Source organism: Gadus macrocephalus, chromosome 6 (genome assembly GCF_031168955.1).
Source record: "Gadus macrocephalus chromosome 6, ASM3116895v1".
In the NCBI taxonomy this organism is placed as follows: Eukaryota; Metazoa; Chordata; class Actinopteri; order Gadiformes; family Gadidae; genus Gadus; species Gadus macrocephalus.
This window is the reverse complement of record NC_082387.1, coordinates 25,107,785-25,122,613: the sequence shown is the minus strand read 5'-3', so window position 1 is coordinate 25,122,613 and position 14,829 is coordinate 25,107,785. Positions and strand designations below refer to the sequence as shown.

At 47.2% G+C, this 14,829-nt stretch overlaps 2 protein-coding genes across 3 annotated transcripts in view; both read right to left on the bottom strand.

The window, feature by feature from the left end:
* Nucleotides 1-546: 546 nt before the first annotated feature.
* Nucleotides 547-4,946, bottom strand: il21r.2 (interleukin 21 receptor, tandem duplicate 2). 2 transcript variants are annotated; one of them, XM_060053248.1, is made up of 8 exons: nt 4,669-4,946; nt 4,278-4,440; nt 3,809-4,161; nt 3,102-3,244; nt 2,513-2,666; nt 2,307-2,406; nt 2,047-2,131; nt 547-1,788 (listed from the first exon to the last, which is right to left on the bottom strand). In XM_060053248.1, exons 3-8 carry the CDS (start codon nt 4,008-4,010, stop codon nt 1,246-1,248), a joined length of 1,227 nt encoding a protein of 408 aa, XP_059909231.1. In that variant the 5' UTR covers nt 4,011-4,161; nt 4,278-4,440; nt 4,669-4,946; the 3' UTR covers nt 547-1,245. The 2 variants fall into 2 exon arrangements, with proteins under 2 accessions (XP_059909231.1, XP_059909232.1); XM_060053249.1 differs by lacking the exons at nt 3,102-3,244; nt 3,809-4,161; nt 4,278-4,440; nt 4,669-4,946 and having other exon boundaries at nt 2,513-3,094.
* An 873-nt stretch (nt 4,947-5,819) lies between these two features.
* The window catches only part of il21r.1 (interleukin 21 receptor, tandem duplicate 1), a 10,134-nt gene continuing 1,124 nt past the window's right edge, over nt 5,820-14,829 (bottom strand). The window contains exons 4-10 of the mRNA XM_060053208.1: nt 14,315-14,420; nt 13,152-13,414; nt 12,512-12,636; nt 11,616-11,775; nt 10,762-10,855; nt 8,475-8,568; nt 5,820-7,318 (exon numbers count right to left, since the gene is read on the bottom strand). Of these exons, the coding sequence (XP_059909191.1) occupies nt 6,644-7,318; nt 8,475-8,568; nt 10,762-10,855; nt 11,616-11,775; nt 12,512-12,636; nt 13,152-13,414; nt 14,315-14,420 (1,517 nt within the window). The 3' untranslated portion in view covers nt 5,820-6,643. The remainder of the gene's footprint in view (nt 7,319-8,474; nt 8,569-10,761; nt 10,856-11,615; nt 11,776-12,511; nt 12,637-13,151; nt 13,415-14,314; nt 14,421-14,829) is intronic.

Sequence of the window (14,829 nt, the reverse complement as noted above, 5' to 3'; positions counted from 1 at the left end):
TTTGTAAAAAAGAGGACACTTCGTCGCGGGGGGGGGGGGGGGGGGGGGGGGGGGGGGGGGGGGTAGTGGATAGCATGCCGCACCATGACCATGTGAATGCATACAAATGTCACAAATGAAATGACAATATGAACATCTATTTATTGAACTTTAACAAAATTGCAAAGTGCAAATGTAAAACAAATCTTTTTTGTGGCATTTAAATGTGTCAATAATGATAACAAATAAAACATTCTAAATAATAAAATCTTTATATGGCCACATTAAAATAAGAAAATTAGAAACTTTTCAGTCCTCCTCATATATTAAAGCAATAATGATAACAAATACAATATTCTAAATAATATTTTTTTTTTTTTTTTTCTTTGGTTCGTCCGTGAACTTACATTTACGTTTAGGCATGGCTGCAGATGTAATGTGCTGTTGTAAACAGAGTGGAAGCGGCAAGGTGCTCAATGTTGCCAGATTGGAAATGGCAAAGTAACGTACCAAAGGCCCAAAATGGTCGTATTTGGAGGATAATTATCGTGGCTCTGGCAACCCTGAGATCGGTCGCCCAATGACAGACTCTCTCTACAGTCAGCTCGCGCAAGAAGGTGGAACGTAAGGGAGATACCATTTCCAGAACTTGGAAGGCCGTAATAACCATAGACATATACAATGGTAATAACTAGTAGGTTATGTGAAAGACCCAGAAACACAAATATGCGACGAGGCAAAAAAATAAATAATAATAATAACAATAATATTTTTATTTTTTTTTGCGACGAGGCAAAATACCGGACGTTTTTGGAATCCCTGCCGGACGCATTTTTTAGGTCTCGAAAAGAGGACATGTCCGGGAAAAAGAGGACGTCTGGTCACCCTAGCTTTACAGTGTGGCATTCAAGATCCATTGAAACCAAAACCACATATTTCTGGGTTTTAAACACCGTCATTTGTCCCATATGATATCGTAAACATAGTATTCCATTCCATTTACTAACTGAAATAAGTTGCCGTGGGAAAGCTGAGCTTTTCAACACGTTCAGTGAAACGCCACGGTGTGCGGAGGGTCAGAGTCACGGTTAAGCTTTCCAGACTACTAGCTTTCCTATCTGAATCAGTGGGCTTACTGGCTCTTTAAACAAAAAGCACAATAGAAAGAAGAAGTAGAACAAAAACGATTAAAATGTACGACTTAAAATTTGCCTGAATAAGCACAATGAAGTCACTAGAGGGCGCCATAATTCAACCTGATCCATTTCACCACTGAGCTGCCTGCTTGAGGGTGCAGTAATCCCCGAAGCAAGGGACAGAGCTCGGGAGGGGAGGGTGTGAACCTTGGTTCTGACCTTCCTCCTCCCCCTCCTCCTCCTCCCCCTCCTCCCCCTCCTCCCCCTCCTCCCCCTCCTCCCCCTCCTCCTCCTCCTCCTCCCCCTCCTCCTCCTCCTCCCACCCACTTCCGGACTCCGCCTGGCTCGTGTCCATGGAGGCCGCCTCCGAAGCCTCTTCCGCGCGGCAGAGCGGTGCGGTGGCGCCCGGAAACGCCACGTAGGACATGTCGGCGACCGCGGCGATGGTGGTGGGGTGCGGGGGGGCGTGGGGGACGAAGGCCGTGGCGCCTGGAGCCATGATGTAGGACAGCGGGTCCTGGGGGGGTGACGGGGGCTGGGGGCTCAGCTTGGAGTCCTCCTCCTCCTCCAGCCCACACTGGGCGGCCCTGGGCGCCAGGGTGATGTGTCGGGCGTTCACCCGGCTGTCCGGGTCAAAGGTCACCATGTAGGCTCCCGGAGACGACAGCCACTCCTGAGGAACACGACAGAGGTCAGAGGTCAGACGACAGGCAACAGGAGGTCAGAATGGGTCAGGTGTGTGTGTGTGGCTCATGTGTGATCTGTAGAAATACCGTACACTCACAATGCTAATACCAACGACACACACACACACACACACACACACACACACACACACACACGCACGCACGCACGCACGCACGCGCACAAACACACACACTCATCAAACACACATACACACACAAACACAGGATTTGTATTCTGTATTTACATGGAGGTTGCCTTCATAGTGGAGGAACAATGGTTGAAAGTAGGGTGCTGGTGAAGGCACTTGGAGCAGAGATCTCACCTTCAGCCTATGGGGGACATTGGTTCAAATCAAAGGGAAATCACATTTGACTGCATTTGCATTTTGAACGTCCTCTGCCTCATTCGTGTGTCACTTCAGGAAACAGTGTAGTCTGCAGTGACTTTCTAATGCGGATGCATGTTGAGTAATGTGTGACATCATCCTGTATCTAGATCTGTTACCTTGTGGATGGGACGCAGAGCCACAGCAGGAGGCCAGCGAACACACACACGAGCAACAAGACGCCGGCGGTCAATCGATACACACCCATCTGTGATTGGTCTTCATACAGAGAGAGACAGATAGTTGGTTGGTCGGTAACTTGTTACGGACACAAACAGGCCGACAGACATTTGTTATTCTGGGCCACCACTACTGTCGGTCTCACCTTCTCCCCGTTGCCAACACACCGACTCGCTCCACTCACTCCACAGGACTGCGTGCTCATATTTTGATTTTACCCGGACACAATATTCACTACTCTGATCAAACCGAGAGTAATCAAGAGTTATCGATAGATCTCCGTCCTGAATCTGTTCAAACTAAAATTGTAAGAAATTGAAAATGGTTCAGTTGAGGTCAGTTCATAGAAACGCTTGGAGACATAATCAGCACATATGTTATGAACTAATAGGGGTCTCAATATGGAGGTTAACCTCACTCTAGGAATCTCACTCCATTGTAAGTGGAGTCAGAATTCCTGTATTTTATTAAAAATAAAAAACATATTTATAGTTGTGCTTCAGATTACTGAACTTGATATTCAGAAATCTTGATATTTCCAGGGTATTATATGTTTATATGATATGATATTATGATATATTTCTGTAACGTGATGCTGAAGTTCACAAATCTGGAGCAGAACCACAACTATGTTAGTACAACAATGTAGACTTAGAACACCTAGAATACATTACTGTGAAATTAAACTCCATATTCAACAGGCTTTTACGGAAACAAAAGTGTCTGAGCCTTACCGCATGGCGCCCATGAGCAAGCGAGACATTGTAGGTAAATTTTTCCGGTGTGAAATAGTGGTTTTTATATCCGCTCTTCCAGGTGATGATGAAGCTATCCAAAGAGCTGTTGACACTGACGTCACTTGGAGACATAGTTTGAACTGTAGATAGACATCAATATTTTCTTGGGTCAAACGGAAACTATCACACAAGGCTATTTTCTAATAAAAGCGAGTAAAGCCTCATTGTGAGTGAAAATGGTGACGGTCTCTCCCTCTCTGGGGATCATCAGGTGATATAGGGGCCCTGTGCAGAAGTCTATAAGTTCTGTTGGTTTTTCAGTTGCTCTCTCTCTGATGCTCTCCTCCTTGTGCCACTCTTTGTTCCATTGTTTTCGGTTATCCCCAACTGCTGGTAGTTTAACTTAATCTCAGCGTGGTAATAAATCTCACCGTCATAAACCACACCCTCTACAAACCCACACGATGCATCATGACGGAGGACCCTCATACGTTGCTAAATGTTATAAATGCAAAGGAAAACATTGGACATTGGACATTCTCTCTCAATCCAACATTAGCGATTCCACCAGATGGAGTACCATCTACTATGGACACACACACACACACACACACACACACACACACACACACACACACACACACACACACACACACACACACACAGACACACACACACACACACGGTTCCTCCTTCCTACATACCGCAATTGACTGGCTTAAACTGGGATATTTCATAGCAGCCAGATGAATTGCAGGATTGAACACGGAATTCGTGGAACGACCTGAGACGCATTCCTGTGTCGAATTGACAGCGGGACGGGTTCCTCTCAAACCGGCACACAAATCGTGCCCACTCAGGCCTACAATAAAAAAAGGAATTCATTAATATAAAGTTTAGAATCATCTAAAGATTTGGTAATGCTACATTAACTGCAATTACTTTATTCTTGTGAAATTTAACCAGCGGTCTGTGGTTTTGGCTTCTCCTGGTTTGTCCGTGTTGTTCAGAACACAGCTTACATTCTGCCAGTAATCAGAGACGCAGAAAACCCCACCTGAGGAGGAGGAAGAGGAAGAGCATCTTTAGCCATCATCCTTCGTTTGATGAGCATCACGTTGCATAGCAACTCAAGCAGAAAGCCTAAGGACCTTTAAGTATCAATAAGGGCACCTTGCTTGGTGCAGCTGTTTGCCGTGACACTGACTGTTGTCAAGCACAGCAGAAGGAGGGGGAACAACGCCATCTGTGAACACACAATACGTCTTCCGCCCGTGCATTCTGATTGGCGGCCTATGCTTTCAGGAGGTCCAGGTCGAGAACATTCCCAAAATGTCTGAAACATTTCCAAACAATGTATCAAGGTAAAATAACATAATGGTAGAAGACAAAACGAATATCACAGTATACATGTATGTCCTTTAAATTGTACGATTTTTGGGACATACGCTCCCGTAACGCACAAACCATGACATGTAATCGCTGGAGTGAACAAAACATGAACAATTATCGCAAAGTTAAAAGAATGAAATGGTGCTGCCGTTGCTACAGCTGAATAACTTACCCGGGAGAGTGGTGCTACTACTAATTCATTTTGATGAAAAAGTGAATGAGGCATACGTTGTCCTTTTATCACGATGACAACGTCACGGTTATCCAGTCAGAAGTAGAGGATTACTATCTAAAACAAACGTCATCTGTAGGTTGTGGTTGTGGTTGAATCATACTCATGAAGATGTGTTAACGTTTCCTGGGAAACTTTGATTGATAAAAATGGCTTTTGGCTTTTACTGTGAAGGGTAGAACCTCTGATTAAATACATGAATCATATAAACCGACTCAGAGCTGCTGATCAAAACACGGAATGTTCCCTTATTCACCACAGAAGGCAAAAACAAAACACACTTGTAGTGTAGTACTACTATTGTAAAATCGATCTCACATTGTATCAACAGTATGTACTTATACTGCAGCAGTCAAATACTTAAAGCTCTAATAAACTGCAAATTTTGTTTATTTAGGTAAAGCAATATGAAAAAATGTGCATGCACAATAGAGCATTAAAAAAAATTGCTGCACGCTTCACACATTATTTTTTTCCCCCTGATGTTTCAGAAACCTAGAATAGGGACCCCAGAAGAGAGAAGAGATGGAGGTGGAGGAGAGAGTGATGCAAACTAGAGAGAGATGGAGGTGGAGATTAGGGTGAAGACAAGAGAGGAGATGGAAATGGAGATTAGGGTGAAGACAAGAGAGGAGATGGAGGTGGAGATTAGGGTGAAGACAAGAGAGGAGATGGAAATGGAGATTAGGGTGAAGACAAGAGAGGAGATGGAGGTGGAGATTAGGGTGAAGACAAGAGAGGAGATGGAGGTGGAGATTAGGGTGAAGACAAGAGAGGAGATGGAAATGGAGATTAGGGTGAAGACAAGAGAGGAGATGGAGGTGGAGATTAGGGTGAAGACAGAGGAGATGGAGGTGGAGATTAGGGTGAAGACAGAGAGGAGATGGAGGTGGAGATTAGGGTGAAGACAGAGAGGAGATGGAGGTGGAGATTAGGGTGAAGACAGAGGAGATGGAGGTGGAGATTAGGGTGAAGACAGAGAGGAGATGGAGGTGGAGATTAGGGTGAAGACAGAGAGGAGATGGAGGTGGAGATGAACGTGCGGGAAGAGATGAAGTGGGAGTTGAGGTAAAAAAGAAGGTGCCATCATCTTGGTCTCACATTATCATTTTATTTATAAAGGCCATGTATGGGGCTTCACAAAGGAAAAATCACAGGTAAAAAAACGTTAAAGGACAAACATTGATAGAGTAGAAACAAGAAAAAGAGGAATGTAAATTACAAAATTACGATTCAATGAAAACTGGAGACTTAAACACTGCTTCACCCTGATTGGGTCAACCATGGGATCAGACTCTCACGCCCCCCAAACCACAGGCAGTTCACTGATGTGTGTCAGTCTGAACCCGTTCAGGGCCCCTCGCATCGCTGCGGATGTGATGCACGCTAATGAAAACCCCACAGGAAGCCAGCGCAGGGATCTCAGCCCTCGAGTAATGTGGTCTGCCCGCCTCGTCTTGATTCAAACTCCACCGGCGGCCTCCTGCGTGTGAGAGGGTGCTGTCTACCTCCATTTCAGAGAGAGAGCTGTTTAAACGGCACAGTACAGATGCTTAGCCCTGCTTAGAAATGAAGCATGGATCCGTTTTTTAAAGGTCTTGTCTGGACACCAACCCGTTAATTCTTGCCATTTTTTTTAAGGTGATAGAAGGCAGATTTTGGTTCACAACTTATCATACAAAATAGGGTACACGACTACACGTTTACGTTTTTAAGTTCCCTGTGGACTGTGGCTGTTCCTTAATGACATCTAGTGAAGACTTGTCAGCGCGCACGCGCGCACACGCACACACACACACACACACACACACACACACACACCCCCACACCCACACTCATCCGCACACACCCACCCCCACATTCACCCTCTCCCTCCCACACTGCATGCGTGTGGAGGTCCGGGGGGGGCTCCCAACTAGGCCTCGTAGTTCTGGTTCTGGTAAGCAGGAGGCGGCGGGCGATGGTGCTGCTCTGCGGGCGGAGGCGGCTGCTGCCGGTCCATCCACTGCCGGACGTAGGCGGACTTGCAGTGTCCGTCGGGGGGGAAGAAGCCCGCCTCGCCCGCGGCGGCGGCGGCGGCGTGCTCCGAGGAGACGGGGCTGCTGCAGGCCGACTCGCCGAAGCCGCTGTCCACCGTGTCCAGGTCCACGTGGGGGTAGTCGTCGTCCCAGGGGCCCAGCGGCCCCCCCAGCGGGGACGGCCGCGGGGCCGGGCTCGACGCCTCGGCGGGACCGTCGCCTCCCTCCTCCTCCTCCTCCGCCGCCGCCGGCGGAGGCCCCGCCCCTCCGGCGCCGCCGCGCCCGCGGGTCTCGGGGGGCCCCCCCCCGTCGCCCCCGAACCCCGACAGGACCACCGTGCGGAGGGAGAGGAGACCGGGGACGGCGCCGGCCCGTTCCCCCGGCTGGCGCGCCTGGGCGTTGAACTCGCCGCCGCCTTCCTCCTCCTCCTCCTCCTCCTCCTCCTCCTCCTCCTCCCCGTCTCTCCTAATGTGGTTGCCGTGGTGACTAAGCGGGAGCAGCTTCTGGTCGCTGGCTGGGACGGCCGCTACCCTCAGGACCTCCTCCTCGCTGAACGCCGGATGAACCCATTCCTGCGGCAGAGGACGACCGGCAACATGAACACGGGCCCGACACCGCTAACCCAAAAGGTTCCTGGTTCGATCCCCGACCCGGAGGGTCGGGGTGTCCCCGAGCGAGACGCCTCGCCCTGACTGCTCCCGACGAGCTGGCTGTCGCCCTGCGTGGATGACACTGCCGTCGGTGTGTGAATGTGTGCACGAACGGCTGAATGTTAGGCCCTACTGTGAAGCGCTTTGAGTGGCCACTGGTTAGAAAAGCGCTGTATGAATGCAGTCCATTTACAATTCTGTTCCAAAAGTTCATGGGGATGGTTTCCTTCGACTGCACCTGTGAACCAATCGTATTGCCACTGGTTGAGTCGCAGAACAGAATGGTACCACTGGGCTGCAGCCTCAGACACCCACGTCTGGTAACCTAGGAGATAATCGCTAATAATCCAAACGCTGGATTACCGTAAGAACGGAAGCGTCATCGAGGACATAACGCATCCTGTCGGTTCAGTATCTCAAGACAGCGGGTCAGCCCACTCAGAGATTCAACGATAGCTCCACTCAACAAAATGTTTTTTCTTTTTAAGTAAAAAGCATGTCATTAGTCTCTTGATCAGTTGATAAGCGATGACTTAAGAACTATTCAGATGAGTTACATTGAATGGAATTAGAAACAATATGTTAATTATGAGATTTCTTGTCAAGATACTGAGATAGTAAGAGAATGCAAATGAGCATTGAACAATAGCAATGGATACAATAAATACATTCATAAATAACTACGGGCTTGATGCAGTCAGTTATAATAGGAAACCCTGTAACAACATAGAAATTATACTATCATAAAATATAAACATAATAGAATGAATATCATAAAATGGATGAAGGTATTATTGTGTGGGATCAAATGAAATGTCTGTGAAAAATATGTTCGATTTAGAATTGTGTATTTTCCCTAATAGCAACCATCAAACCTTATGACTCACAGACCCACACGTCACATTAAAGGTCTTGTTACGAAATAACAGATAACCGACCGCAAATAAAAGCCCCTGTCGTACTGGAACATCTCATATCCTGCGGAAATCCCAAGTTCAACATCAATCAACTCATTGACGCCCCCTGCCGGAGAAGTACCGATGCTGCAGGCGATTTAATGGACTGCGTTTGCGCTTACCTTGAAGTTCCCGTCATATTTGTCGCGGAGGGGCTTGAAAAACGGGCCTGGGTCAGGGACGAACATTAGGAACTGGACTTTCTTCGTAAAAAATCTAAAGGAGAGCACACAAATATTTGTCAATCCTTTGCACTTGGCCTACATAGGCTACATTAACAGGAATCAGGTCATAATAAAAATACATCAACAAAATTGATTGGCCTACTTTTAATAACAGAGACCCACATTGGCTTGATTCCTCAAAACAGCTATCATTAGCTTTAATATCTAAAGTAAATTCCAGGAGGCATGGTGTGTAACACAACTTTATGAACCTAAAGCTTAAACCCAGTGCCCAGATAAGGTTTCAAAGAGCCTTTACATATGAGCTTTTTTAGGGTTGAACCAGGAGACAAAGCTAAAATACATTCATATTATTTCAGCAACATTTAAATGGAGGGAAGGCCATATGGAGAGAAGCCAGAGCAGGGTAGATTTCAAAGTTATCCAACTTTAAAACTGTCTCGCTCAGTGACCTGCAGAGAGATCCTGCAGGTAGATAGGTAGTCAGACAGACAGCTAGGTGGACAGACAGGTACCTAGGTAGACAGACAGGTAGATTGGTAGACAGGTAGACAGGTAGATGGGCAGACAGACAGGTAAGCCACCAAACCACTTTAGTCAGGCTACATTGAGCTATTGGATTATACAGGACTGCGAAAGCCACAGATTCCGGACATATTTATTTTCTAGCAGCGCATTCTCGCGGGATCTTGGGGGGCGGCGGGATTTCCCCTTTTGCGGTTAGTCAGAAGCCGCGGGGGCTTCGGCACCCGACCACCCGACCACCCGACGCCACCGCTGGAAACTTTTGAACCACACTTCAAAGAAAGGTTTAGGCACCCTGCTGAGAGGAAATCCGCGAGAAGAGAAAGTAAACGGGCAACGTTTATTGGAACAGGCTGAGGTGGCACTGAGATATGAGTTTAACTTCAGCTGATTTCACCTTTGTGTTTGATCTATGTAATAATTTGCCTTAATGATTTCATTTAATGTCTTACAGTTCTCCTATATATATATATATATATATATATTCATGTTATTAACAAAACCTTGTATACACTGTGCCTGTAGTAACATGGAGCTCTATACATGACATGCCCTACTTTGACCCATTTAAGCTAACCACACACCGACCAAAGGGGTGAGGTCTTTTCAGCTGTGTCGCGGACGGTAGGATGTGCGCCGATCAAACCGTCACCGTGCCGGAGTGTGTGGTAGACTAGAGACACAGTGTGCAGAGAGGGTCTGCATGGCAGGGAGCAGAACCTGGTCTGTGTGTGTGTGTGTGTATGTGCGTGTGTGTATGTGTGTGTGTGTGTGTGTGTGTGTGTGTGTGTGTGTGTGTGTGTGTGTGTGTGTGTGTGTGTGTGTGTGAGTGTGCGTGTGTGTATGTGCGTGTGTGTATGTGTGTGAGTGTGTGTGTGTGTGCGTGTGCGTGTACGTTTGTGTGTCTATGTGTCTGTACGTATGTCTGTGTGTCTAGCTGTCCATGGTCAGAGTGTCAGAACCCAGGTTGTCTCTGTGTCCGTGTGTGTGGTCAGTGTGTCACTGGGTCTGTAGGTCAGTGTGTCAGGTTGTCAATGTCTCTCTGCTCTTATGGATCAGTGTGTCACTGTGTCTATTTGTCTGTGTTTCCGTGGTCACTGTGACTGTGGTTGCAGTCGGCCCTGCTTGCTTGGAAGTCTTGATTAGCGTGAGAACTGAGTCATCAACCGGAAAAGAAAAAAAAGTGTTTTTCTTTACTTAACAAGGAGTCTGATAACTGACGCAACTCAATAATCAAATGATTAATCAAGAAGCGATGGCGATGGTTAAACCTTGTTGCTCTAAGCCGCTCCCATTCCCTGGTTCATTACGTGATCATCAAACTTTAAATGAAATGATCTTCACACATATTTATTTTGGTCTTTAGGCAGAAGAGCGCTCTTAAAGGTCCCATATTATACCACCAGGTGTGAATGTGATTGATGGTAGACTGATCTATCCAGCATAAATCTAGGTGGAGACGCCCACTTTTGATATCACTAAGGCACAGGAAAAGGCATATTATATCAACAGCTTGAAATGGTTAATCACACTCATCTGGTGGGTAGAGTATGGGACCTTTAAGGAAGAAGCCAGGAGGACATCCTAAACACACGCGTGTGAAATCAAGCATCAGCGAAGCACGATAAAGCATAGGCTAGAATCAGCTCTAACACCAGCTCAGTTAACACACGTTACGCTGACATGGTTGAGTACTCACGGCTTTGAGACGTAACAGAGGGCAATGACACAGAGGAGGGCGGGCACGGCGACACAGAGGACCAACCGGATCTCTCCGCCTACCGGCACAAGGACTGCACCACAACACAAACCGTTACCTCATTTGTTGTGTGCAAACATCGCGCCGACATGTTCCATATTCAGTGTTTCATGTGGCCCCCATACCTGCCACCCCTCAGTGACGTGTACTTGTACGTGAATATCGCTGTGTGTATATGGGTGTGTTTGGCACTGTTTGGTGGTTGGAGGCCAAAACATTAGTTAGAAGACGGCGATATCTTCTAGAGTTGTCCCGATTACCGATACCAGCATCAGGAATGCCTCCGATACTGCCCTAAAATTCAGTTTTGAGAATCGGCGAGTTAGCAAGTCTAAACCCCGATCCGATACCATCACACGACTAGCTTATCTACTACACATGCAAAGAAAACATCACAAAAACTTCGTAGTTATGCCACGTAGTTCGTAGTTATGGAAAGTCGGAATGGGAAACGCGTCGTCTTCGACCTACGTGCGTTCGAGCTACTAAGTTGGAACATCGGGAACATCTAGTTCAAAAATATTTGTTAAGACAGTAAGTGAACCGACGATCCATCGCTCTCGACGTAAGAGAACCCTTCAATCATAAGAAGTGCTACATATAGTTACAATGCTAGATGCTCTATCGGTATATGCTCGGTATCGGCAGATACACAAGTTCAGAAATCGGAATCGGTATCGGGGTGGAAAAAAACATTATCGGAACATCGGTACGGCTTTATCTTTGTGTGTGTGCTTGCGTTCTGCACTGTTTAGTGGCTGGAGGGCGAAGCGCGAGTCGGACCACAGCGGTACCTTCCGTGAGGTCCACTGCAGGGCTCCAGGCGCTCCAGGGCCCTTTCAGGTAGGACTCAGGGCAGGGGCAGGCCTGGACGTCGGCCTGGGAGCGGCAGGAGGGGAGCAGGCTGGAGGCGTCCATCGCCAGGTACTGCTGGGGCAACTCGAAGCTGCGGACCTACGGGGAGACGGAGGAGAGACGAAGAAACAAACAGACAGACAAACAGACAGACAATCAGACAAACAGACAGACAAACACACAAACAATCAGACAAACAGACAGACAAACAGACAAACCATCAGACAAACAGACAGACAAACACACAAACAATCAGACAAACAGACAGACAAACACACAAACAATCAGACAGACAAACACACAAACCATCAGACAAACACACAAACCATCAGACAAACAGACAGACAAACACACAAACCATCAGACAAACACACAAACCATCAGACAAACAGACAGACAAACACACAAACCATCAGACAAACAGACAGACAAACACACAAACCATCAGACAAACAGACAGACAAACACACAAACCATCAGACAAACAGACAGACAAACACACAAACCGAGACAGGAGCAAACAAACAAGATCGACGTACAGAAATGAAGAAGGAGAAAATAGAAAAAAGAAAGAAAGAAAGAAAGAAAGAAAGAAAGAAAGAAAGAAAGAAAGAAAGAAATGGATTCAAACAATATTCACACACTCATTTTGGAAGACAATTGGTTTCCAGAACAGCAGACAACGTGTGTGAGTGAGTGATGGGTGATTTGGTCAGTCCGCGCGTGCGTGTGTGTGCGCGTGTGTGTGTGTTTGTGTGTGTCTGTATGTATGCGTGTTGTTTTGTGTGTTGGTTTATGTGTGTGCTTGCGCGTGCGTGCTTGAGTGCGTGCGTACCTGGGTGGGGTCTCTGATCCGAACCCTGTAGCTCAGACAGTGCTTGTAGCTGTCCACCTCCCAGGTGAGGTTCACTCTCCCCCCGTGGTGCGTCACACGCAGGTTCGATGGCGGCGGCGGCTTCACTGGGGACGCAAAGTGGAGACACTCAGCCCGCTGGCCAGTACCGCCATCTTAATGGGAAAGTTAAGAGCCACTGGATCTTGACCCGCCCAAACCAAAAGGTTCTTGGTTTCGAACCCCATTGACTCCATGCCTAACCTAAAGACATCCTTGGGAATATCGCCCCTACGTCAAGAAGTGCTAATTGGTAGTTGGACTGCATTTATACAGCTCTTTTCTAACCAGTGGCCACACAAAGCACTTTATAATATTGCCCTACCAACATTCACCCGTTCATGGACACATTTACACACTGACGGCGGTGTCAGCCACGCAAGGCGACAGCCAACTCGTCTGAAGCAGTCAGGGTGAGGCATCTCGCTCGGAGACACCTCGACACTCTAGGCTAGCAGGAGCCGGGGATGGAACTAGCAACCTTCTGACTACCAGCCAACCCGCTCTACCTCCTGAGCCACATGGCTCCCACGTGCTCAATCGTGACGTTCCTCAGAGTTCGACAAGGTTCACCGATGCTCACCTATATCGCACAGAAGCCAGGAGTTCGATTCCACCACTCCAGCCGTGGGGGGCTGCAGTAGGTCGGTGGAGGGCCTCAGAGGGTCCTTTGGGGGCCCCAGTGGGTCTGTGGAGGGCCCCAGCGGGTAAATGACTCTCACAGTGCAATATGTATCTGTGGAGACGATCTTGAAGAAGTCCTCAGGGTGCATCTTGCAGCTGGACTGAGGAGGCCGGAGCTCGCAGCTGCTGAGGACTGCTATTTCTTCGCCGTCATACTCGCCACTACACACAAATACACATGCACACGCACACACACACGCATGCATTCACGCGCACACACAAACACACGCACACACGCAGGCACGCACACACATGTACACACACACACCCACACACACAACATCACCTTTATCGTCATCATCACGTGTGAGTTAGACGTGTCACTTTCATTATCATCATAATTTCACATGAACCTTCTCTCTGAAGGCCTCTCTGTGCCTGGGGGAAGATTTTACCCCAGACGTTTTCACACCTCGGTTATTTTATCCGCCTCCTTTTCACAGATACATTCAGGTGTCCTGTGATGATCAACCTTTGCTCTTTCTTCAGAAAGAGAAAGAAACTGCCTGAGCAATTGTACGCGTTTCCTGTTAAACATTATCTTATTACGTCTGTGTATTTTCAATGTTCAAACTGTTCGGCAGTATCCTAGCTTCTTCTGGATTTCCCATAAACGATGGTGACAAAGTCCCGTGGAGAAGTGAGACAGGAGCTTCTGCTTTAAGGAGCTATGACTGAAACCTCTGGCTGCTTACATCACTCTATGACTGGGGCTGGCATAACCTCTCAGAGGCCGAACAAGAAGTGAACTCTCTAATCACCTGATGGCGCACCACACCACATCACATTTAGATGCATCATAGTCTGGTTCTATTTTTATATCAATATGTATTACTTAGTCATTCGCAATAATTCCACTGTCAAGAATGACCGTGTGTTTTTTATTGTGCGCTTGAGGCGTAAAAAAAAAACCCACTTGAACTTGGATACTCTTTGACGGATCAATTAATAATCAAACACACCTGCCTGCGATTCCCAGGCACCAAATTTTGGCAACTAACTGAAGAGAATACATCCTTCTTCCATCCCCCACTGATTGGCCGAACTCTACAGTTGATTTACCTGCAATTTGCTTCCAGCCCAATAGAACTCGGAGGTACGTTGGCGCATTGGCACTCCAGGTATCGCTCATAGTCGGTGGTGCAGGTGATGTTACAGAGACACGTGACTGAAACACCAAAGAAGGACATCTGTTGAACGCCCTTCATGCGCAGAATTCAAACCACAGGACGCCGGTTGTGAGTTGACTGCTCAACCAAGACCGTGAGAAACGGGTGTTTCAGTGTTGTCGGGCCAATTTGACTGATATCTGTAATTCAGTTCTGCCTATAGTCAAAGCTGAACTACAGATATCTCTATCTGTCATTTCGACTAGTCACAATTACGTTAGAGATATCTTGAATGAGAATTCCAACTATTCAAAATGTAATTACGACTAGTCAGAATGACGTTGATATCTACAATGTTAATTCCGGATAGTCAAACTTAGTTAATAAATGACAATTCGGCCTGCATAGTTGTCAGTGGACTAGTCAAATCTAGCATATTGGACAGAGAATCCACCATCATGTGGACTT